Below are 24,002 nucleotides of genomic sequence, written 5' to 3'. Positions count from 1 at the left end.
ACTTTTTTTAATTTGCTACTTGAACAGTAATTGGGTAACACACTGCTAGTAAGTCCAATCCATGGCTATATAACATTACAGATGAATATTAATTTTTATTATGGAAATATTTATTCAGATACACATAAGGGCTGAGATAATGAAATTAATCACATATTTTTCCAGTGGAAACAGATATCTGAACTCCCTAGGTAACATTAATTTAGTCGTACTCAATAAAAAATAACTTTATTCAGAGCTGTTTATACTTGGTTTCCATGTAACAACTGGTCAATTTGAAAAATAATTAAATATCAATTTTCTCCAGGGATTTGGAGAAAATAGATAATTATAGGCATAATTATTAGGCTGAGGAACCACAATTTTCCAGTACTTCTGGGAATTTGTCCATTAAAACTATCATCAGTCTATCTATGTAATTCTTCATGGAACGATTCTCGCCAGTTAGATCTAGAAAAAGAGAGAGCAGTCTGACTGTGATTATTAAAAACTGGATCATTAGATAATGCAATTCAAGAGTTTTCATCAGCTTAGCCATCATGGTATATGAGCCATTATACCATGCTCTACAAATATCGTAAGCGTGCGCATTCATTTTTTGGGCATTTTTATTTTATTTTACTTTTCTATATTTTGATGGGTATTTTCAATAAAACAATTATTCCACTTGTGCTTGTTGGATATGTTATGATTTTAGCCAACTCGGTGCTACGTGCCTCACTGGCTATCTATCCTCTCATATCCAACACACGCTTGTGGAATAATTGTTAATCATTATCATTTGGTCAAAGCACCTGTAGTTATCTATTTGGGCATGACAAGGTACTTTTGACTGTGGCAGGAGCAAAACCTCAAGTTTCTATTGCTACTGTCAAGACAGCACCAGTTCAACAATGTCACATCTAGAGAATCATTCTTTGACCTGACTAAGAAACCACATTTCTGATGTTCTCTTAATTTACTTCTGATTGATCCTTACAGGAATTGAGATAACATTCATTTAAGGAGGAAATAAGAAGAATTAATTATTACGGAGGAAATATCAAGAATTAGTTTGTTGATCACAACCACAAATTATAAAAAATAATAATAGTCTACTAAAATTGCTAGTCTATTAAAAATGAAATTGTGTAAAATGAAATACTGTTAGTCTATTTGCTAAAATTAATGTATAATCAGTAAACTATGAGCAATATTGCAGTCTAATAAAATGCCTAGCCTAGAATTGAATTATTAGGCTACTAAATTTTCTAGCAATGCAAACTCGTGAATATCTGGTAATAACTTAATTCACCAAAAAGAAGAATGTACAAAACCTTACCATTAATTTCCTCTCGAAGTTTTGTTATTTCTGTCAACAGTTCAGCCTTTGTTGCTTTGCTTTTCTTATCTGCGCTTGACCCAGCTGATGCTGTCGTAAAAATTGACAGAAGTTACAAAGTAACGTTATTTGGATAACGAGTTTAGGTATCTAATTGTCTTTGTTGAACTTATCATTTTCAAAAAGCTCATATCTGGGTCATTAATGCCTACAAAGTTAACTCCGAACCAAAAAATAATGCTTCAGATATTGACTCTACGTAATCAATAAGCTTTGTGGAAAATTAATTAAGTCTTGCAGAATTTTGTATGCAGTGTTAACAGAGTATGGGAAACCAATTTTCTTTCCAATAGTTGTTACACAGATTTGTCCAACATTCCCTTCTAAAGATTGTGTAGTGACAAGAAATGCTCATTTCTCTTGGTAGTGATTATATATAGTGTGCTCATGTGTGCCAATTAATTGACAAGAAAGAGGTAATTACATAATGGTTGAAGGTTCAAACAAACTCAGGCAGAAGTGGTAGCTAGTGATTAAAGGCTAGGGCGTTTATGAAAAGACAACTTTACAGATTCAGGGTTTATTCCACAAATTATTAGTACATCATGTATTTCCCAAATTAAGTACCTTCCCGTCAGACCATTGCGCATGCCCCCATCGCATGAGAAGCCATTCTCGTCTCCAGTACCTCCATTTCTTTTCAAAACGAGCAGCACTGGAGATGAGAATGACAGAGTGTCCACGCGACTAGCTATTTACCTGCCGCTTTATCTTGAAATGTAAAATTAAGGGTTGATATACCACGCCCTCCAGATTTGGTCTCTAGTACAACTGGTCCAGACCCACTCCAAGCTTCTGTAACAACGACAAGCTTTGCTGGACTGTGGTATTCGAGAGTAGAAAGCAAATCACAGCCACAGATATTTATTGACGCGATGTCCTCTTGTGACTTGCCGAGGTTACAGCCTCGCACGGTGATGCGTGTCCCACCGGACGAAGGACCGGATTTTGGAGATAGCCCCGTTATCTCTGGCGCGCGGCTTGAGGAAAGTACCTGACCGAGGGTGGGCGCCAGACGAGGCTTGAAAAGAGTCGGAGGTGCCAGAGACGTTCTACTGGACGACGAAGTAACCGGAGACAATTCTGAACCTGATTTTTCTAATTCGCCGTCAGCTTTCAGCTCAGGATGGGTGTATAAATTCTCTATAGACCTTGATCCTCTCTTAGAAATAGAAGCATTTTCAATTGAAGTTCTTCGTTTCATTCGATCTTTGGTTCCAGTCCCGGCCCTCAGCCCAAAAGGTTTCCATTTACCGCCTTCTCCTGTTGAGGAACTCTTCTTAAACGAAAGCACCCAACAGTCGATACAAAGGTCGCCCATAGCTTGGGCATTTTTTGCAGTTAATGGCATCCAACGACGACGGTGAGCTACGGAAGGGATTTGGGCAAGTGGTAAACTGACTGAACCAAGGACGTCTTCTCTATCCATGACTGTAAAAACCAGTGCAGCTGCTTTAGTTACTTTACTGAAAGAGAATCAACAGGGAGTGTTAGAGAATGATGGGGATTCTAAGCACAGACATTTCTGAGATGCTGACTTGTACTAGAAGTCTTTTGCTCTTTTCTTCGAAACGTATTATCGACTTCGTGCCAAAGTCAAGATCTAAATGCTTCAACAGGGAGTTTAAGTAACCACGACAGCAACGCCGAGGACAACGTCGATTAAAAAATGAATTTATATTTTACCTACGAATCTCGCGGTACTCTGAAATTATTTACTTTGCTTATTACTGTCAAAACTATCACGAACTGAATCTGGGACACAACGATACATTTGAAATAAACATTTTAAAAATTAGCCGTCGTGGTTAACGTTTTCCAGAAATCGCGGAATTTTTCACGTTGTTGTGGGTTAGCGTTAGGGTTGCAGAACGGCAGAGAACTATAAGAAGAACTAACCAAGAACTATAACGCACGTGCACAACTATTGTACTGCTCATTAAACCTTTTGTTTAGCGACGTTCCTGTTGACGTTACTGTCGTTAGTTTTCGTAAACTCCCTAATGAGAGCTTTCTAGCTCATTCGCAGGGGGGGGGGGAGGGGAGTTTAATGCGCGACAACGGCAAGAAACTAATAAACTTCAGACTCCGTTTGGTTCAGAAACGTCTGCGCCGCTTCAGCTGTTGTTACCGTTTTCGTGACGGATTAGTGTGGACAGTAGACCTAACTGTACAAATAAAGCTACGTTTTCAAATTTCTCTGGCGTAGTGCGGAGGCTGCCCACGCAAAACACGACGGCAACGGCGACAAAAAGATCACCAAACTTAAAGGTTTAATGAGCAGAACAGTAGCGGTGCACGTGCGTTATAAATCTCTATACATTTCTTTGCCGTCCTCTGCAAAACAGCAACGTGAAATGACTACGTTTTGCGTATTTTGACGTGAAACACAACGGCTAAGTTCTCGTATTTCTTCTGGAGCTGATCGCTGGCGTTAACATCTTTAGTTTGAGTAGGGTTTACACGGCTCGGCGTACTGAACAGTTCTAGATAATTGTGAAATTCAAAGGTCAAACAAGTAAATCTTTTTTTTTTTTTTCCAGCCGTTGTCCTTGGTGTCGCCGTCGTCATTGATTTAGCCCCCTTCAGCCTTCAAACGTTAAATCTATCAGGTAGTGAGTCTATTCACCCAATCAATGTCCACCAGAATAGAATTGCACGAGTCTTCCCCCGTCACCGACGATCTACACTAAGCTAAGACCTATACTACGACTTATTTTTATATGCCTTGACTGAAATGCGATGCTGATTGTTTGCGATGATGCACCTGGAAAAATAAGCTCAACTGCATTTCCTGTCCTTTATACGCGAAGATACAACAATGATGCACTGCTAATGCAAATCAAGAGAAATAGGCGTTTGAGTTAAAAAAAAAAAAAAGAAAAGAGAAACAGAGACATGAAAAAAAAAAAAAAAGAAAAGAAGAGAACGAAAGAAAAATTATATCAAAAGAGACCCCGACCCCGACCCCAACCCCAAGCCCGGCCCCGGCCCCGACCCCTAACTTTGCACGAGAACGTGTCACGCGAGTCACAGAAAAACTATGATTTCCTGCGCTGTCCGTATTGACTGGTTTTCAGGCTTATTCAACAGAAAAAATATGAGCTTTTTGTCCGGATACACAAAATTTTGATCGTAATAATGCTTTCCGTAGAGCGGATTTCCGGTTTTTGCTCCTTGTATACTTCCAGTATTCACTCTTATAAAACATGAACGTCTGCACAAAACAATTATTACTTAATAGAATCAAGACCCGACTGATTACAAGAAATGCTTTTTCAAATAAAGCGCAAAATTATGGAATCGGCGAAATGCTTAAAAAACTACATCACACTACACTTGATATCGTATTTGAAAATCCCTACTTTTGCTATATCTGAAATCATCTTTAAAAAAGTCAAATTCAATGTAAGTATTAAATAATTTGTAGACTTCCTTTACTTCTACATTGTAAACAAGGCAGCGTCAATATTTTCCGTTGCTAATTCAATTTCAGTTGTTCAGTGTTGCGATAAGGAAGATAGACGTCGCTGACGTGTTTTCAGCAATATTCAATCATTACTGCTAAAGATAAGCAATCAAACATATTTTAATGATATTCGACGTTTAATACAAAAGGAAATTTTGAAAAAAAACCTCTTTTGATCTAGTAAAATTTTGTTAATAAACAAACTAATGGAAAAATAATATACTGTAAATTGTAAAATGGGACTGTCTTTTAAAGCCTTTTAAACTGATTATTATGCTCCATAGATTTTTCTCGGGCACCATGGAAACAACTGTCTCAATAAAAGGCAGATGTTTCCTATTAAAACGAAGAGAAAGGCATAAATAAAAAATACAGAACCCACATTATTAATTACGACTTTGAACCAGCACGTTACGGAAAAACCCTTTCTATCTGATGTTCTCCGTCGTTCATATCGTCTCCATATATGTAATTCACAAAAGCAAAGTGTAAAAATATTCAAACGGGATTTGCAAATTGGGGAAGCCACCTGATTTCGATTTACATAGAGAAAGTAAATTTTTATTTACCCAAGTGACAACCATAAACTCCTATCGATCGTTCGATACAAGGGTCGGACTATACCAAGTTTAAACAGTTTTTAACGGACATGGTTGTTCAAAGCTCTACCACGTCTTGTAGATACTTTCCAATCGAGTTTAAAACTCCTTTCGTACAATACATAGAGCTAGAGAAAAACCCGTGTTGCGAATTTAATGTGAAACGTTTTAATTTTTACTTACATTACAGTTTCTTCGTTCCATGTTGGGTCGTTATCTCGAACATGTTCCGTTCGATATTTTTGCTTGCCAATACCAAAAATGACTGATGCGTTACACAAACCTGTAAAACAACACACAAAACAAAACACGTTCACATTATTTGAGCCGCCTGGCAAATGTTAAGAGCTATAAAACCATTTCTCACTCACCGTCGCCTTTTTTCGGCTGTAAATTTCTTGCCCCATAAACTACGAAAGAAAACACGAAATTCGTTAAAATCCTTGCTAACTGTGGCAAGGTCTTAAAGGCAATTACTTCCTTACCGACAACTTTCACCTCTTCTGGGTCCATGCTAATCAGTGACAACTGTATTTTGTTCAATTTTTTTTCTAATTTCGCGGGAAGGTAAATGTTACGTCACAGTCGGATATTTCGTTAACGCGCGCGACCACCGCGCGCGCCGTCTGCAGGATCCTCGACTCATCTCTAGAGAGGACTTCCATGGAAGGCTGCAGGCTTGATTTAGCCTCCTGGGCAGATGTCCTTTTGGCGGATGCTAAGCTAAGTGTTGTAATTTTTATTTACATCCTGAGCACAGAGATCCAGGTGTCAATTTTATACACCAACACCATAACTCTTTTGTTTTTCTTTTTTAATTTCCAGCAACTTAGATTTAAAACATTTTTTAGCCCAATGGTCTTAACTCATACCTAATTTTAGCATTTAAGTCTTTTCAACCCTAGCCCTACCCTTGCCCTTAGAAACATCCCCACAAAAAAGGGGGGTCAACCCTATCTACTTTTAGTGAGCCACACAGGTATCATAAACTTACTGGCCCATATAGCCTTACCTGGCAACCGGGCTTAAACAGTACATACAGAATACCAATTAATGAGACATTCCATGTTTTATCCCTGCCCCCAGCTCCCCACCCCCTCTCCATCCTAATCCTATAGAAGGCAACCTCTGGCACAGCGCCTGCCAGAAAATTTTTCCTCAAGCGAACTAAATCTTGAACTCCCCAGATACAACTTCATAGGTGCCGACAACAAAAAGCTGGGGTGCTGGAATCTGCACCTCCAAAGTGGGGGAAGGGCAGGCACATACAAATGCTCCAATACTTGAGCCAGTCTTTATATCAACAGGGTATACAATTGAGGGGCCCGAGGGATTCCAATATACAAAGGACGGTTTGCCGTACCCCCTTAGTCTTAGGGGTTAATAAAGCGGTCTTGGTACCTCTTAGGGGTGAAAAAAATTTCAAGCCACGCCCACAAACAGGATCTTGGTACTTCTTAGGAGTCCCTTTCAAAATTTCCGACGAGCACCCCCGTCCTTTGTATATGAGTTCCCCCCCCCCTCCAGGGGGGTATACGTAGCTGAAACTCCTAGGTGTCAAATAATTTTAGTTTTCCTTCAAAACATTGCGTCTTTTTCCTCTGACATTAAGAAGTATATTTTCACTTCTCCGTGGCTAGTTCTGACCATTTCTTCATGCCTTATAAGCCAACATGCCGCCATTCCATATGCCAAGGTCGGTATTCCTAAGTTCAGAACTTTCAGCAGCGTAAAAATTGTGTTCTCCAGCTTCAAATCTTGCCAAGGTCTTTTTGAGCAGTGGTATTTGATGAAAGGAAAACAGCCTGTTCTGAGGATGTGGTAATTCTGGCCATCTACTCGCCAGTTAAAATGCGACATCCCAAAGTTGTCGTTCACCACTGACTTGTAACGCACAAAATACGAAGTCCACTCCGGCAAGTCTCTTTGTCGCAAATGCTGTGTCAATACCTCTGATGCTTTAGGCTTTAGCTTGTACCTTGGAAGGAATTTTTTCATTTTCCCTATCATAATTGTTGATATTTTTGACCTTATAAAACAGAGCTAAAACTTATCCAAGTAGCCGCCATTTTTTCAAGGTTACTACGGTTCCAGGCCACCCTCCAAACTTCGCTATACTCGTTTCCAGGTCTTTTCAGTCCGCGCGCTTGAAGATCTTCTCTGTGATGGAGAAATTTTAATTTTTTTTACGCTCTATCCAACGTGAAACCCTTCTGAAGCCATGTCTCAAGCTGTCGATACAGCTCTGAGAATCGTCTTTCTCGGCAGCCATGCTGAACCTTGCCTGATGCAGGAGGTAGTTGCTATTCCCAGGTTAAAATCAGGAGAAATACTTGGAAAGGTGCGCATGGCAACAATATGTGGGTCTGATTTGCATACGATCAGTGGGACGAGAAAAGAAGCGTCCTCCAGGTTTGTTAAGTAATCTAGATTTATCAGGGGGGTAGTTTTGTGAGAGTACAGGGTACAGGGGGTAGGGCATGAAGTGCTCTAAGATGGGAACTTGTCTGTAATGCATGACCTCAGCTCTGATCACCACGAATGAACACCTTTTCTATTAACTATCAGAGTGTTAGAGTTCAAAAATATTATACAGTGACAGATCCAGACCTTGAGCTAGCGGGGAAGGTGCTTGCCCTTCTGGCTTTTCTTTCTTTGGCGATTTTCTTTTTTTTTTTACCCAAAATGAAGGGGGACCAGGTCCCTCCCCTAGATCTGCCACTGTTATATATCCTATTTCAAACCAAATTGGTCAAAATCGAGAGCTTTTCCAGATCAAATTGGCTAACAAGAACCACACCCTTCAGTGCCACACATATATGCAGTATTATGCGTGTAGCTTTATATATGAGGGAATACACCTCCCAGGGGTGGAGGGAGGGCTTAGAAATTAGGTCCATGTGCACTAAAGGCATCCATGGTCGAGTGTCAATGGATACCCTCAATGGATACCCTCCCTGACCCTCAATCAACACTCAATCAATGCTCGATTGACACTGGATTGACACCTTCATTGACACTCGCTCAACACTCGATCAGCATCTTGGTCAACAGTCAGTCAAGAGTCAACTTAATTTTCGCAGACACACCATTGAGTGTCAATTGATACATATGAGTACATATGATGTTTTTTGATGCAATTTTATTCACAGGACAAACGGTAATACACTACTTACAGTACTAATATTATACTTACATTTACACTTACACTGCACTTGCAACTTACACTCCTAATATACTTACACTATTTATACATGCACTAGTTACAATACATATATAATGCTCACTAGTTTATTAGTTTGAGTGCTCTGGCATGGCTTAGACGATACCACAAGTGTGGGATCATTTGGGGAGACCATATGGTTTCTCCTCCATCCTAGCGTCAGCACTGCACTGATGAGGCCCAGAAGGCCGAAACAGTACTGTCTGCAGTTAGATATAGCTCTTTGGCATACAAAGCTTTGCTTTCATGTCCAAATTGAGCACTCTACTAGGATGAGTCATTACGATACAACAAGTGATGGATTGTTTGGGGGGACCATATGGTGTCTCCTCCATCCTAGCGTCAGCACTGCACTGATGAGGCCCAGAAGGCCGAAACAGTACCATCTGCAGTTAGTTAATTTACAATATATGTTGATTGAATGTTGATCAAGGGTACTGATTGATCAACACTTGACCACAGATGCCTTTAGTACGTGTGATCCAAAAATTCTTGGGCTCGTCAAAAAAGTGTCATGTCTCACCATCTTCAAATGTTCAATTAAATGTGGTTTTGTTGTACCTGGATTCTTTTTGATATATATATTTTCACTATTAGTGGGACGAAGAATATCATTTGTTAATTAAGTTAGATGTATTAAACCAAGCACTTTATTATATGTTTACAGAGATTAATTAAATCAAGGTTCCACTGTGTAAGGTCATTCTGTTGTAACTAATTTTAGCATTCTTGGACATGAAGGTATCATAGAAGTGATTGATCACATGCGTCCAGATGCTGGCCTCAACAAGGGTGACAGGCTGACATTTCATGTCGTCAACTGTTGCAACAAGTGTGAAAACTGCAAAGATGGACTACAACAAAAATGTGCATCTTTGTTCAAGGTATTCCGACCAGTTAATATTACACACCAGTCTAACCTACTTGATAACTCAACTGCTAGCGACATATTTCTTGTAAATTATATTTACACCACAATTTAACATAAAAAAGTTTTTTTTGATTTTGCCCAGTATCGATAATATTGTTAGACTGTATGAAATACGTTGCAATATGAACCAAATCATGTACTGCCATTGGCTAAGTGAGAGGGCAAGATTGGACATCTTACCCGTTGTATCTTGGAAGAAAATGGTTTCTTGCATTTCGAAATACTAATGAATCCCTTTAAATTATCAGCCAAGTTACTTTGTTTGGTCAAGATGTTTGGACAGCATGTTTATTGACTTGTCTCAATCCAAAACAAAAAAAGAGCATGGCCAGTATCCAGCCATCTTGACCACATGCTTGGTCATGTAGCCCATTGAGTATGTCACAGGCTGCTTTACTTGATATCTTGTTACAGTATGGTCACTCTCCTATCACAGACGAATCTCAACTGAACGGATGTTATGTGTCCCATATCATCATTCACAGTGGAACGCATGTTGTTAAAGTCCCTGACCATGTAAAAGACAAAATAGCTTCTCCAGTGAACTGTGCACTTGCAACCATGGTCAATGTTACATCTGAACTTGTTGGAAGAAATCATCATCGAAACACTGTCGCTGTCATTCAGGTAGACTTAGCAGTTGTTACGAACTCATTCAAAAACACAAAATATCTGGACTCCCTATAGACTATTAGTTGGGTCTCAAATAATTTGAGACCCAACTGTTGGAGATAAGGCACTTTTGAATTCCTGAAATATAAATACAGGCAAACCTCCAGATGCAACTACCTCTCATCAACGTTCCTCAGTGAATAGTTTACCAAAATACCAAAAGTTTCCCAATCAAATCACTATATTTGGAGCCTGTTGTAAGCAACCACCTCTTGTAAGTGACAGCGACCACTTTTAGAGCTAAAAGTTTGAAATTTTCTTTTGTCTTAACGTCCCGCGAGCAGCCACTTGACGGATAATAGAGCGGAAATTGGACAGTAAGTCGTTGAAGTTTGTCAAAAGCGAACCATGAGACTCTGAATAAGTACTTTGGAAAGCTTAAATATTTTTGTGGCTACTAAAAGTTATCATATGAGTTTAGATGGGCTCTGATGCATAAGGTAAGTCTCTACAGTTACCATTATGCTGATGAGACAAAATTTTGACTTAATATGGTCGCAGTTCCCGTAAACGACCATCTCCCGTAAGCGACCACTTAGGATTGACATTTTGGGTCCACGGTCGCTTATGGGAGGTTCCCATTTCTATACATCTTCAGTTCATTGAATTCCTACCCTTTGAATACTTCCAGGCTTACAAAGTTACCCTTTTTGGACGGAACCTTCCATATTGTTCACTATAGAGAGCACCCTCCCTCTCCACTCCCCACCCACTCCGCCGTGTTTATAGTTGACTGTGATCTAACCTTCCAACACTTTGCATATTTGATTATCTCTTAAAATTGTAGGGGTGTGGTCTTTTAGGAATATATGGTTGTGTGCTTCTCCATGAAGCTGGTTTCAGCGAAGTTTTCTGTTACGACATCAATCCCAAGAGACTGGAAATGGTTCAGAAGTTTGGCGGCATTCCTGTGATATCAGGTTAATATTAACTGTTAGCCTTTACTTGAGAAAGCTTTACGTACAAGAATGTTGATTTTCTAGCAATAACTGCACTCAAGATAGGTCTTGAATTCATAATAATTGCCTAGGCATATGTCATCTGAAAACTACCATAAAGCATTTCCTTATTGTAAATGTTATTATTACTGCTTGCTCTCACTTAGAATCACTGCAGTAGGAGGCAGGAGAATAATGTGTGTCTGAATGCAGTCATTATTAACTCCCTCTAAAGTTGATGGCAGATCAAACTCTTTATAACAGTTATTTTGAACTCAAAACCATTCCCTTGGATTTACTCTTCAGTCATTTACTATCGGTTATTTTGAACTCCGACCATTTCAGACCATTTTCCATTCCCTGAGAATTTGAAATAGTGGGGTTCAACTGTAGATCTTTGTTGTGTGCACATTACACATTTGAAAGGGCACATATCAAAGTCTAAAAAAAATAAATCAATAAACTCACTCAATGGACCATTTGTAGATGTTACTAACACAATATTGACAATTGTTCGTACTTTTCAAGCAACACACCCCCTCAGAGTCCGTAGATCAATAACTATTAATCATGCCAAATTTAGTGAATGTGCAAAGATCCATGAAAATCTGTTGCAAATGTGCGAAAATATGGAACCCAAAACTGGCCTATTTTCACAAATAAATGTATTCCAGGGGACAATGCTTTCTCCCATTGGGATTCTTATGAAACTTCACATATTAACTAAATTTTGCATTTTAAATTGAGCACTGAGGCTTAATGTTTGTTTAAATGCAAATAATAAAAAAAGTGTGATATATTTGTCAAACGAGATCCATGTACTTTCCATATTTTCTCATTTACAGGTGAGCACTCTTCTAGTGGTCTCCATGAAAATTCTGTTGATGTGGTGATAGAAGTGAGTCAAACCTCCACTAATGTCCACCTCTCTGCAACAGCCACTTTTTTATTCACTCTTTTTTTAACCTCTCTACAATGGCCACTAAGACTCATTCCAACTGCCAAAATAACCTCTCAGCAATGGCTCCTTCATCAATGACTGATGAATGGTGTGTACAAAACGCCATATTTTTAACTGTGCATTGTTCAACTCTGTAATCCAAAATTCGAATATTTTTGTGTCTCGCAATAGGTGTGTGGCATCCCTGGTGTGGTGCCTGAAGGAATAAAACTCCTTCGGGCGGGGGGAGTGTATGTACTTGCCGGCATGGTCCATCCAGAGTCCAAGTTGAATGTGACTGGTGAGCAAATCACACGAAAGTGCATCACCATTAAAGGTAAGTAGCTGATTTCTCTCATGTTTGTAAAATAGCAGTGTTAAACATGATGGAACCACAATGGTTTTGTAAGGTACACTGTAGATCCAGAGGCAATCAAAGGAGGTGGGGAGGGGCAGGTGGGGGAGGAAATTTGAAGTCCAGATATGCCTGCAGTTTTAATTGCATATAAAGAGCAGCTTAGAGTGTAGGTAAATCTGCATACAAACCAAGTGGCCCATCAGGCCAGAGCTTACTGTAGCATGAGGTGACCTCCCTAGAACCTTGTTTGACTTTGGATTTGACAGTTCCAAAGTTTGTTTGTTTTACAATTAAGAAATCTGTCAAGAAACTTTCGACATGTTCTCTGGTAAGTTGAGATTTTTCTCAAAGATGGCTTTTCATAGTTATATTCTGCAGAAAACAGCCTTCAACAGAAGCCAAACAAGGTTTGGCAAAGCCCTTTCCCTATAAAATAATTTTTTTTTTAAACTTTTGGTCCAAAAAAAATGATGTAAGGGCAAGAATGTTTATAGCTGCTTCTTGTTGGCAGGTCCAATTTCAGCCAATCAAATTGCATGCTCAGAGCCAGTCAGACAGGCTGACGTCTGGTTTTTGTTGTTTTTGATCATTTTTCAGGAGTACACAACTATGGCCCAAAGCATCTGGATGGAGCGGTCGCCTTTTTGGCCAGAACCTGTAATAAATATCCATATGAAGAACTGTTTAGTGAACCTTTCAAACTGACAGATTTTGAGACAGCTTTAGAGCTCTCCAAACAGCAGAGATTTTACAGAGTCTGTGTGGAGCCCTGAGTTTACCAAGGGTTCACTAGGATTGACATGACTTTTTCTTTGGCTACGTTCACACTGAGTGTGCGAGCATGGTGCTTGAGTGTCATTCTCGCTGGGCACGAAATTGTGAACACACCTTTTTTCCAAGCAATCATACCAGAATTCGGGTACAGTACCCATGCCCAGGTACAAGGTCTCGAACTTGTACTCAGGCACTAAATGGTACTTGGGTTCTTGGAGTACCCAGTGTCTGAACACAACACTACTTTACACCGATGCCCAGGCACCAGTGCTCGGGCACCAAGTGTGAAACCCGGGGGGTGGGTGCCCATCGAGGCTGAATACCCTAAGAGGTACTAAAACCGCTGTTTAACCCCTAAAAATTACGACGAGCACCTCTGTGCTTTTTATATGGGAGTTCCCCCCCGCCCCCACCTTGGGGTTGAAACACAACCAAACTTGTGTATGTCACTCTGCGTAGAAAAAAAAAATAGAAAACGAGATAGGTTCAAGAAAAGGAAAAGGTTAAAATACATGTAGGAGCTAATAACAGAGAGAGTGCATCATATGCGAAGTCTGTTAAAAATCTCATGTCCATATCGGGCTACTTACCAGAGTTTACTACAAACTAACAGTTAAAGAGTTCATTGTAGCCTAGTTAAATGTCGCTGGTGGGCCATGGGTAACGAAGGAGATTTATGTCTTTGTCTAGCAGTTTCACAAGTAGCCCAAGCCCTCTAATGAGCGTCCCTGTACATACATTTGTACTGAGGTTACGCAACGGTCGAAATAAAGGGGTTATATTCTTCAGCCTAAAAAATACGAAGGAGAATGAATAGAGGTGAACTTACCATGCTTCAGGTGTGTGTTTCCTTGGTTCCCGTAAAGGTTTCTAGGCCAATTATGGCAATTTAGGCGGGTTTTGTTCTCTGTCTACCCTTTCCAGAGGACTAAAACCAAGGAGAGAGAAGAGTAAATTGAGAGATTTAATCCCCATAATGGCCTGATTCCCAAGGTTAAAGAGAGCTTAAGCAAACCACGACGGCAACGGCAACGGCAACGGCAACGGCAACGGCAACGGCAACGGCAACGGCAACGAGAACGTCACCAAACGAAAGGTTTAATAAGCAGAACAATAGCTGTACTCGTGCGTTATAAATCTTTGTACATTTCTTTGCCGCCCTCTGCACAACTGACAACAACGTGAAATGGCGAAGTTCTGCGTATCATTGAGAACCCCTAACGACGACGGCTAATTTGTCGTATTAACATTTGGAATTGAACGCTATCGTAGCATATTTGGCCTGAGCACGTTTTTAGAGCCATAAGCGTACTGAATAGGTCTAGACAATAACGAATTTCACTCGTCCGGTAAAATGTAAATTCATTTTGACTAGGCGTCGTCCTTGGCGCAAAACACGACGGCAACGGCAACGAGAACGTCACCAAACAAAACGTTTAATGAGCAGGATAATGGCTGTGCACGTGCATTATAATTCTTGGTACATTTCTTTGCCGTCCTCTGCAAAACAACAACATGAAATGACCAGTTTCCAAGTTGTTTGACAACGGGACCCACTACGGCTAATTTTTCGTATTTCTATTTGGAACTGAACACATTCGTAGAATATTCAACAGGGGCAAGTTTTAATACCGACGAACACACTGGATGGTTCCAAATAAATGCGAAATTCCGAAGTAAATTAGAAACACATTTTTTACTAGGCGTCGTCGTCGTAAATGCGTAAGGTCCTTAACTTTACAACACGAGTTGCGTGGATGTTCTCGTGCGAGTGAAGCCCTTTGCACTGTCCACGTGATCAAAATTCACGTCACAGGATTGGCTATTTGTAGTCCCCCTTGGGATTTCCTAAACGGGGAACTGGCCTAAAAAGATTACCACGAGAATAAGGATTAATTCACTCAACCCTCATCGTCTCTTTCCGAAACTCAATTGTATTACTTTTGTATTTGCTTTTTTTAAAGCCCCGCAGATCTTTCCATCTATATACAATTGAAGACTACACTGCAGAAAAATGCTATGCATTACTTACAAAAAATTTCGGACGATTTTAATTTCGGACAAAAGAAGTGTCCGAAAATAAAACTCAAATATTTACAGTACTGTATAAAACTGTTAAATAGCTCCAAAGCTCGTAGTTTCCTTTATGGTGCGAACACTAGTCAAGATACTGCTTTAGATACGTAACGGCTGGATAAAGGATTTGAATGTGTTATTTTCTCCTCCGTTTAATTCATCTGTAAATCCTTGAGGCTAAAGTAAAACTATCATCTCCACATATGTTGTTTCAGTCTAATTTGTGCTTTGTAGGCATGATTCAGCAAAGTGTCCGAAATTATTGTCCGGAATGAGATAGAAAGTGTGCAAAAATTAACATCCCAAATTTTTTGTAAGTAATGTAGACGATTTGTTATATCCCTTGGCTTACTGGCGATGCAGCATCGGTGGGTGCTGTTGCATTGGAACCATTTTAAAACCATATCCGTCTCTTTTTTCTGTTTTTTTTAATCATTAAAAATTAGCTGTCAATACATCATTGTATAGATGAGATTAAAATTATAATTATGAATATATGTTATTGAACTTGCTCGGTCTGTATATTTGGGAGATATTAGTCGAGTAAAAGTTATTTTTTCCACGATTCGTTCCATAAACTTAACTACACCAATATTCCACAAACGACAGAGCAAACAAGCTACTAGTTCAGTAAAGTAGTAATCATGTGGTTCTTATAAAATGAAGGAGGTCGGGTAACTTAGAAGAAGAAGAAGGGACAGAAGAAAATTCTGCTGATAAATTAATGCATCAATTTTCTGGTAAGCGCGCGCGCGCCAAAGTTTAGCATCTATTTGCGTTTTCAGTCCGCTTTCATGAAAGTTTAACTGAAATTATCTTCCAAACATAAAGGACAATATTTAATTTTACTTGTTATAAGAAAAAGTGTTTTCTTTCGTCCAGTGTTTTGGAATTGGAAAAGCAATTTTCCGCAACTATTTGTTCCATGTCAGAGGTCCGTTTTTTTCCCGCCCTTGGAACCAATAGGAGTTCTCCATTTCGTCGTGGGTTTTTTTTTTTTGGCGGGGAGGGGGGCGGGAGTGGGGTTCCGAAACGAACACGAGGTGCACTAATAAACGAAAAATTACTTCTTGTTATCCTTGAGGTTTCAAAGGGAACAAACGACTTAACAGGAAAATGAACAAGATCAATAACTAGCTAATTGTTTTATCTTAACCGAACACAGTTAGTAAGATTTTCCTCTTTTCGTAACAGAGAAAGGGCTGCTAATTGAGGTTCAGCGCGGGAGCGTTTCCGGGTGAGAAAATGTTGACCGCGTGCGAAACAGATCAGAGAAACAGTTTTAAATAATTGTCTTTGAATAGATTTTTCTAAATGAGACGACATTTAATTTTCCTCAGCAAATTCACCATTTGGTAAACATCGCTGAGACGACATTTAATTTTCCTCAGCAAATTCACCATTTGGTAAACATCGCTGAAAGTCAAACTACAAAAGAGAAGATGATAGAATACCCTTTCGTCCTGGGTTTTTTTTTTTGGCTGAAAAGAAGAAAGTGAAAGGTGTTCACCGTTTCGCCAATAATTCTGGAAATTTCAGTCAGGAAGTAAACTGGATAAGATGATTTTGGCTCGACCGACCGGAAAATTTTCGAACCGAAGATGGAACGTCCTGAATGGTAGTCCAAAATATCCGTATGTAAAATGTGTTTACCATTGGCAGTTCTTCACCGCCATCTTGGAATTATCATCAGGTCGAACGTCCTCTGAGTCTCTTTCGGTAAATTAGGGGTTTTGAGTAAACGGAAAATGGCCAGTTCGAATGAAATTTGCCGTCAGGCATTTTTGCTTACCATTTGTACAAACCACTGACGAACCGGTTTCCCCGTGCAAATGGTAAACAACCGCTATAAATGGGAACTTCTCTGCCCTCACCGTGTGCGTCACAAGCTGAAGTCTAAATTTTTATTTCAAACACATGATCAAACAAGCAAAAAACAATATGTTCAGAGGAGGGAACGTAACAATGAAATCTGTTATATATGCTATTTCAGAAGAACGGTATATTCCTTTTTTGGCTAGGAATCTAAAGAAATAACTGAGAATCGAGAGACTCGAAGAATTCACTTAACCACCAGAACTGAAATACAATCGGCGGTGCGTTTCAAAACATATTTAAAACATTATACGTTTTAACGGAAAAGCTTAGACTTACATTTTAACGGGAAGTCTTTCATTTAAAATACTCCGTACGTGTTTTCAACATGAGGTCATGATTTCCCCTTCAGTGGCCAGTGTCTACCCTAACCAGATCGCTTAAAGGAAAGGCTAAAAGCTTATTCTTCCTTTTCCACTTACGGAACTGCTTATAGGCTAAGATTTCCTGTGGGGCTGAAACCACTTTTTGTAGTAGTCCGTGTTCTTTACTTAACGTCCCACGCTCATTTCTGGCTATCATCTGTTCTTTTTTTTTTCAATTTTTCTGGAGAAAGATAACAAAATTTAAAAGTGCATGTTTAAGGAACTGCCCGAAGAAAAACCTTTGGACGTGATCGGCCGATACACAAAATACGAGAACCCGTTCTGTAGGGCTTGGAGGCGTGCGAGTACTGTAATGCGAAAAAAAAAGTCATTGATAACCGTTACAGATAAGATAGCACAAATCATTCATCAGTCAGCTAGTGTTCCGCAGTCGGCGTTCTGTGGCCAAAACGTTGACGTCGTCGGTGTTTTGTGGCAAAAACGGGACGACTCTGACGACTGGCCTTCCCGCACGCGCGGGTCAATTCGGGACAAGATAAGCCTGACATGATATAATCTTCTATTTCACTGGCATCACAATATTTGAAATAATCGTTTTAGAGTGGGATTTAGGTGATATGTCCCTTGATAAGGGAACAAAAGGTCGACGAATATAAATTAAACAGTGTATAACACGCAATCTTTTACGGGGAAATGGGAAAAACGGTTTCAAATTTTAGTTCCTCACAGCTGGTGCCCCGTTATTTATTTATTTCATCAACTCTGAATTTTTTTGATACAAACTAATACACCCTTGTTTGAGTCTAACTCGCCCTAGTTTAATGCACTGTAGTTATCATATCGCTCAGTTAGATATCTACTTAAGGTGTAAAGATATTGTCAAAAAAAAATATATGTATATATATTATAAAACCTGAAAGAAATAAACTCAATATGCGACGCCTTCAACGCAAAATAAAAGAGTTACAAACATTCTTTGAATAGCATCGCTGATACTCAAACCTGTCTAAAACGGCAACATTACAAACGGTTGTTTTCGAATTTCAGGGAAAACCCCGGCGAAACAGACCGTCAAAACATGCAATAATCAACATATTAAACGTTGAATTTACGGACATGATATTACTCTGCTATTTTGGCATAACGCAATATTTCACAGACTTTACATCATCCAAGGTCAACAAAATGTTTACAAAGCTAATCCTTTATCTGAATTTCACTGTTGCGTTGTCTTTTATTTAATCAATGCGAGTTTTCTCTTTGCGTCAGCTCGATTTTATATTCTGATTACAGTATTTTTAGACCGATGTTTTTTTGATGAGCTAGAGAGGATAAAAACACCAGAATTTTAGTACTATTTTAGGTACATTTCTTTTCACTTTTTGTCATCTAACGCAATCGTGAAACAAAGTTCAAATATAAACTGACATAGGGTAACAACGTGTTCTGTGAAACGTGTAAACTTTCACACTACGCCACTACGTGTGTCTCGTAATACCACTTGACTGTTCCAGCGAATGCGTGAACGAAGTCACGTCCTTCTGTTGCGACAATATTTCCTCTTATTCAGACAGGATTTTGGAATATACTGTACTTTTGCATTATTCCGGGCTGAGTCAAAACGAAATATTTATAGCGATGTAAAAATAACCGCATGATTTCTCGTGTAAGAAAAGGTGAAAGGGGTCTTGAAGAACGACCGGAAGTGAAAGAATAGTTTGTTCTTACGTCATAACATACTTGGGCCACGTGAGCCTTATAAAAATGGCGGCGAAACTAATTATCAATCACTAGTTTCGTGCGAGATTGCGAGGCGTTTGAAAGATTCATCTGACGGGCCATCTGCCTTTTTCCTCTATCCGTTAAGATGGCTGACGATCAGAGAGAAGAGTCTTTACAGGGAGTCGCCGAGAAAGTTGATTCTTCGCCGAAGTTATTGTTAAATGGAGAGGTTTTCACTGCTTGTTCTGATCATGACGTTGCGGGTTCATCTCATTCGGAAGACGAAGTCGATCGCAAATATCACCACTCTCCCATCGATTCCCACTCTGACAATGACGTTAAAGATGGTGCTGGACCTTTTCAACCTCCCAGTGAGGAACTGGCTGAGAAAATTGTCTCCCAAGTCGAGTTTTACCTTGGCGATGATAACCTCGCCAAAGATGCTTTCTTACTGAAACATGTCCGTCGTAACAGAGAGGGATATGTCAACTTGAAGCTTATAACGTCGTTCAAAAAAGTGAAGACGCTAACAAAGGATTACAGAGTAGTTGCGGAAGCCTTGGAAAAATCGAAAGAACTTTCGATGAATTCAGAAAAGACGAAGGTAAGAAGGAATGTGCCGCTTCCTTCAGAACTTCTCGAGCGTAATCCGGGAAGAACTGTAGTTGTCACTCATCTAGAAAACGCTACCATGGAAAGCGTGAGCGAAATCTTCTCCAAATGTGGGGAGATTGAATTAATTCGCATCATTCGCCCAGGGAAAGCAATCCCTCTCGATTTAAAGCCCTACTTTACCAAGCATCCGGAGCTTGAAAAAGAAACAACGGCAGTTGTGGCTTTCGAAACCATGGCGGCCGCTGCCCGTGCTTGCAGTGAAATGTCGAAGGAGGGAGGCATGAAAGTCGTGGAACTTGGCAAGCAAGGCGCCAAAAAGGAGAAGTCAAAATCCAAGACGAAATCTAAAGACAAGGGAAGCGATGCTGGGCGAGATTCTGACGAAGAACACGATGACTCCACAAAGAAACGACGCAATAGAAAGAAGAACAAGCGTGTACAAGAACTGATGGGCAAGAACTCAGATGATAGTTTTTCAAGCTCATGTTCTTCAGATACAGATAACTCTTATTCATCATTCAGTACCTGTCGACGCCGGTATAACAATGGGGGTAACCACACTCCAGACAGGGCTGCTTCCCCCACTGGCACCCCCCGTCCCATAGGTCGACGGTCACCCCAGAGCAGCCCAGAATTGCCCAGGAAGCTGGCAAACATTGTAGTGAAGGAGGGCAGTAACAGTGCTCCAAATAGCCCATGGTCGCAGCGCCGCAAGTTTGGATCACCAAACAGCGGCCATTCCCCTCACACTAGCCCACTGGTCGATTCCACCAGCCCACGTCACCGCATGATTCAGTTGGAAGGTGTTGAACGACTTCCCAAAGGACCTGATGGAACAAAAGGATTTCACTCAGGTTTCGGACGAGGCAGGCCTCTTGTAGCAGTTGCGTAGGACATTTTAATCAGCTACCTAGCTACGAATATGAATTACAAACATTTGAAGAACAAATTTAGAGTATAGTTATTTAACGTATACTTGTAGGTTCAATCTTTAGCAAGAATGTAGAACTACTCTTATCAGTGTAGTTGACTGGGATGTGTTAATTACATGACATGATGTATAAACTAATGTATTCTGAAGATAACATGAGTGTGCTGGAAAATGCAGGGAAGGTGGATCGCAATATGATGACAAAACCAATTCAGTGAAGTGATATTGCAGGCTAAAATTGTTAATGCATAAAGAGGCAGCAAAATTTTTATCTTTGTATTGTTATGGAAGTTGGTTTTGTTTCTATTTTGAGAACTTCCACTTCTATTAAATTTGTCAGTCTTTCTCAAAGGGTGTATTTTGGGGAAATGACAAAATTGTATATTTAGGTGTGTTACGTGTAAATTTACAGTGCAGAAAATAGTTTCACATAATATGCGTTATCATCGTTTCAGTTTGTTTCAATAATTCAGAAAATGGTGTAACATTGCAAAAATCTCAAAAAAGTGCTCTCCAGTATAGCATCCATTAGACCTTGGAATATTGAAATACAGTGGTACCATTTCACTGGATTTTTGTCTGTATATAAGTGGAATAAATTATTGCTCAATTCCAAAAATGTTCAGAGATAACTGTAAATAGGTAAGGATAATCACATTATAGATTTTATAGACAACTTTTCAAAGCATGTGTTGAGTTTTTGATTTTGACGATTTCATAGTTTCCTTTTGTATATTTTTTTGGTTGGTGAGCTTGCAAGAACATATTATTTCAAACTATTGTGTATAAAAGATATATTGGTATTCTGATTGCAAAAAAGACAGACTAAATTTGTTTCAAATCTTATCAGAAAAACGTTATTCTATTAGATCATTTTCTGGACATGCAGTGGTTCAGCCATTGAAGTGGGCTGCAAGGCTTTAATGCTAGGAAAATTCTAAGCTTAAAGTTCGAAGTTCACTTTACCTTGGGTGAGAGGGTGGCTTTCTAATTGGTTTTCTTCAAATTGTTTAGGATATAAGTTTTTTTTTATTTTAGTTTATTTTAGTTTTTCAAGTCTAATGGTTTGAAACTGTAAGTTGTGTATTAAAAGAAAAAAATTGAGAAATATCACTTATTGTGGCTAGTTTTACTACATGCTAGAACTCTCTTCTTAAAATGTCATTTAGTATAACGGGTAATCAAGTAGTAATGAATGGAATTAGAAAATAATTTTCCACATTTTGGCAAAATTCTAATAATTGTCTGCGCCTTTATGTGGGGGACAATTAGAATGTCAATTAAACACAAGGGAAATTTCGTGGGTGTACCATTTGATTACCTTTTAATATCATAAGGGGCAAATTATGCTCATAATCCTGGGTTCCTGACTTGTTTATTGTATCATGAACTTTTGCACCAAATGTCGCCATGGCAACTTTGTAATTTCACATTTAAAATTATAAATGCTGACATTTCATGCCAAAATTAAGGAGTAATTTGTCATCCATGATATGTACATTAATAGAAGATGGTGTTCCATGCTCTCTAATTAAATAATGCACACTTGTGGTCTAGTAAAACTGCTAGCAGAATGTGAGTGCTTTCAGCAGTTTCTCTAGAGCTTAAAGTGCAATATTTTCATGGAAAACTTGGAACACTACCACCCATTTGCTTTAGAATATAGCATGAAAAGATGAAAATGTTTATGGGATGGTAATTGCACTGGGAACACAACATCTGGGGCATTTGTGCTTCATAATGTTCAGCTGTGTATTTATTTAACAAATAGATTCAATGTTGTTGTGCATCTGTTCAATAATAGGTCACAGATGATGCGAAAACATCAAAACGAGTGTGTTGCTGATGTTACCACACTTTGACGTATCCTTTGTGTATCACTGAACAGATGCATGGCAACATGGAATCTATCTGTTTTATATAATTATGAAACAGCAACAAAAAAGTGTTACTGACATCATCTACATATCTGTTCTCCAATAGATCATAAGTGACAACCAATCAAAATGTGAGAATAATTTGACTTATATAAAAAATTATGCACGCTCAGCTCCAGTAGTGGGTGTACAGGAAATTTATTGTGATAGAAAACAGACTGAAAAGTGTGCCCTAGTTGGCTGAAAGGTTCAACAGGTCTCCTTACAGTCTCGGTTTCTATTTAGCTGAAATTCATTCATGGTTTTGAATTTGTATCCCAAGGAGAATTCAATAAATTATGATGCAGTGTGGTGTTCAGAGTGAGTGTATCATTACCGTTATTGAAAACTATGAACAGGCAATCCAGAGCTTTAATCAGGCTAGTTGTCATAATTTGCCAGTTAATGATAAATAGAGCCAAGAGGTGTGAAAGGCTTAAGGCTAACTACTTAGGCCACTGGGGTCAGGTTCAATTTTTCAGTGCGGTTTTCTGTTTATATTGTTTGTCATGCAGTTTTGAGCTAAAGTAATCTCGAACTACACAAAACATAGGCATGCAGTCAAAATCATTTTTATACAAAATTAATACTTTGGTTAAATTTTAATCCTGGGTTAGCGTAAACCGGCTTTCAAGCAACCCGGCCCAGAGCACTCTTGCTGTAACTGGCTTGCAAATTCGCCAGGAATGTAGTGACTCAAACTTTTCAAGGAGCTTCACAGGACTTGTGAAACTTTCCGGAGCCCTATGCACTAGTTACCACATTGTGCACATCCTTGGCACTTCACCTTGCCTATGCCAAAACATTCATAAGTTTTGCACAACACTTAATTTTTCATTTGAATTTCATGGACTTTCCAAAAACTCAGGCCGTGAAAGTCTCTCCTTTTCCTGGATTGAAAAGTCGTGTAGGCAAGTATTCCATTCCATGGAAAATACCCATCACAAAGATAGGATATCCTGGACGTCAAGAACGTGAACTGCTTCAGACAGGCCTGCTCCCCAGGACAGGAGGGAGGGTCCGGGAGTTAGAACCATTGAGAAGTAGGTGTGTCGTGTTGATGTTTTATGGTTCATCGTGCTTCCAACTAACATTGGGGGAGAAAGATTGTGTGGAAAGCTAAAAGGAGGGAGGCTTGCTATGTTGACAAGTAGTAAGAACAAACAAAATCGTCAAATAAGGGGTATTTTCTGATCAACCATCAATGTTTTGCAGGAAATGTCCATCTCCTGGAGTCAAACAGAAGGTTTTAAGTT

At 39.3% G+C, this 24,002-nt stretch overlaps 3 protein-coding genes across 5 annotated transcripts; 2 read left to right on the top strand and 1 right to left on the bottom strand.

Moving 5' to 3' along the window:
• Positions 1–292: 292 nt before the first annotated feature.
• On the bottom strand, positions 293–6,546 carry LOC145481735 (uncharacterized). 2 transcript variants are annotated; one of them, XM_081460269.1, is made up of 6 exons: positions 5,935–6,546; positions 5,821–5,859; positions 5,633–5,732; positions 2,081–2,847; positions 1,322–1,411; positions 293–450 (listed from the first exon to the last, which is right to left on the bottom strand). In XM_081460269.1, the coding sequence occupies exons 1-6, from the start codon at positions 5,960–5,962 to the stop codon at positions 344–346; spliced, it is 1,131 nt and encodes a 376-aa protein (XP_081316395.1). In that variant the 5' UTR covers positions 5,963–6,546; the 3' UTR covers positions 293–343. The 2 variants fall into 2 exon arrangements, with proteins under 2 accessions (XP_081316395.1, XP_081316391.1); XM_081460265.1 differs by having other exon boundaries at positions 5,821–6,546.
• Positions 6,547–7,352: 806 nt separating this feature from the next.
• On the top strand, positions 7,353–13,688 carry LOC145481840 (5-exo-hydroxycamphor dehydrogenase-like). 2 transcript variants are annotated; one of them, XM_081460394.1, is made up of 7 exons: positions 7,353–7,861; positions 9,397–9,556; positions 10,018–10,230; positions 11,063–11,195; positions 12,059–12,111; positions 12,346–12,490; positions 13,109–13,688. In XM_081460394.1, the coding sequence occupies exons 1-7, from the start codon at positions 7,671–7,673 to the stop codon at positions 13,282–13,284; spliced, it is 1,071 nt and encodes a 356-aa protein (XP_081316520.1). In that variant the 5' UTR covers positions 7,353–7,670; the 3' UTR covers positions 13,285–13,688. The 2 variants fall into 2 exon arrangements, with proteins under 2 accessions (XP_081316520.1, XP_081316530.1); XM_081460404.1 differs by lacking the exon at positions 13,109–13,688 and having other exon boundaries at positions 12,059–12,262; positions 12,346–12,423.
• Positions 13,689–19,273: 5,585 nt separating this feature from the next.
• LOC145481670 (la-related protein 6-like) lies at positions 19,274–21,943 on the top strand. The gene has a single exon (XM_081460196.1). It carries the CDS (start codon positions 19,430–19,432, stop codon positions 20,789–20,791), a length of 1,362 nt encoding a protein of 453 aa, XP_081316322.1. The 5' UTR covers positions 19,274–19,429; the 3' UTR covers positions 20,792–21,943.
• The last annotated feature ends 2,059 nt before the right edge of the window (positions 21,944–24,002 follow it).

The sequence above is a fragment of the Orbicella franksi genome, chromosome 1, assembly GCF_964199315.1.
Source record: "Orbicella franksi chromosome 1, jaOrbFran1.1, whole genome shotgun sequence".
Lineage (NCBI taxonomy): Eukaryota > Metazoa > Cnidaria > Anthozoa > Scleractinia > Merulinidae > Orbicella > Orbicella franksi.
This window is presented reverse-complemented; position numbering and strand designations above follow the sequence as displayed.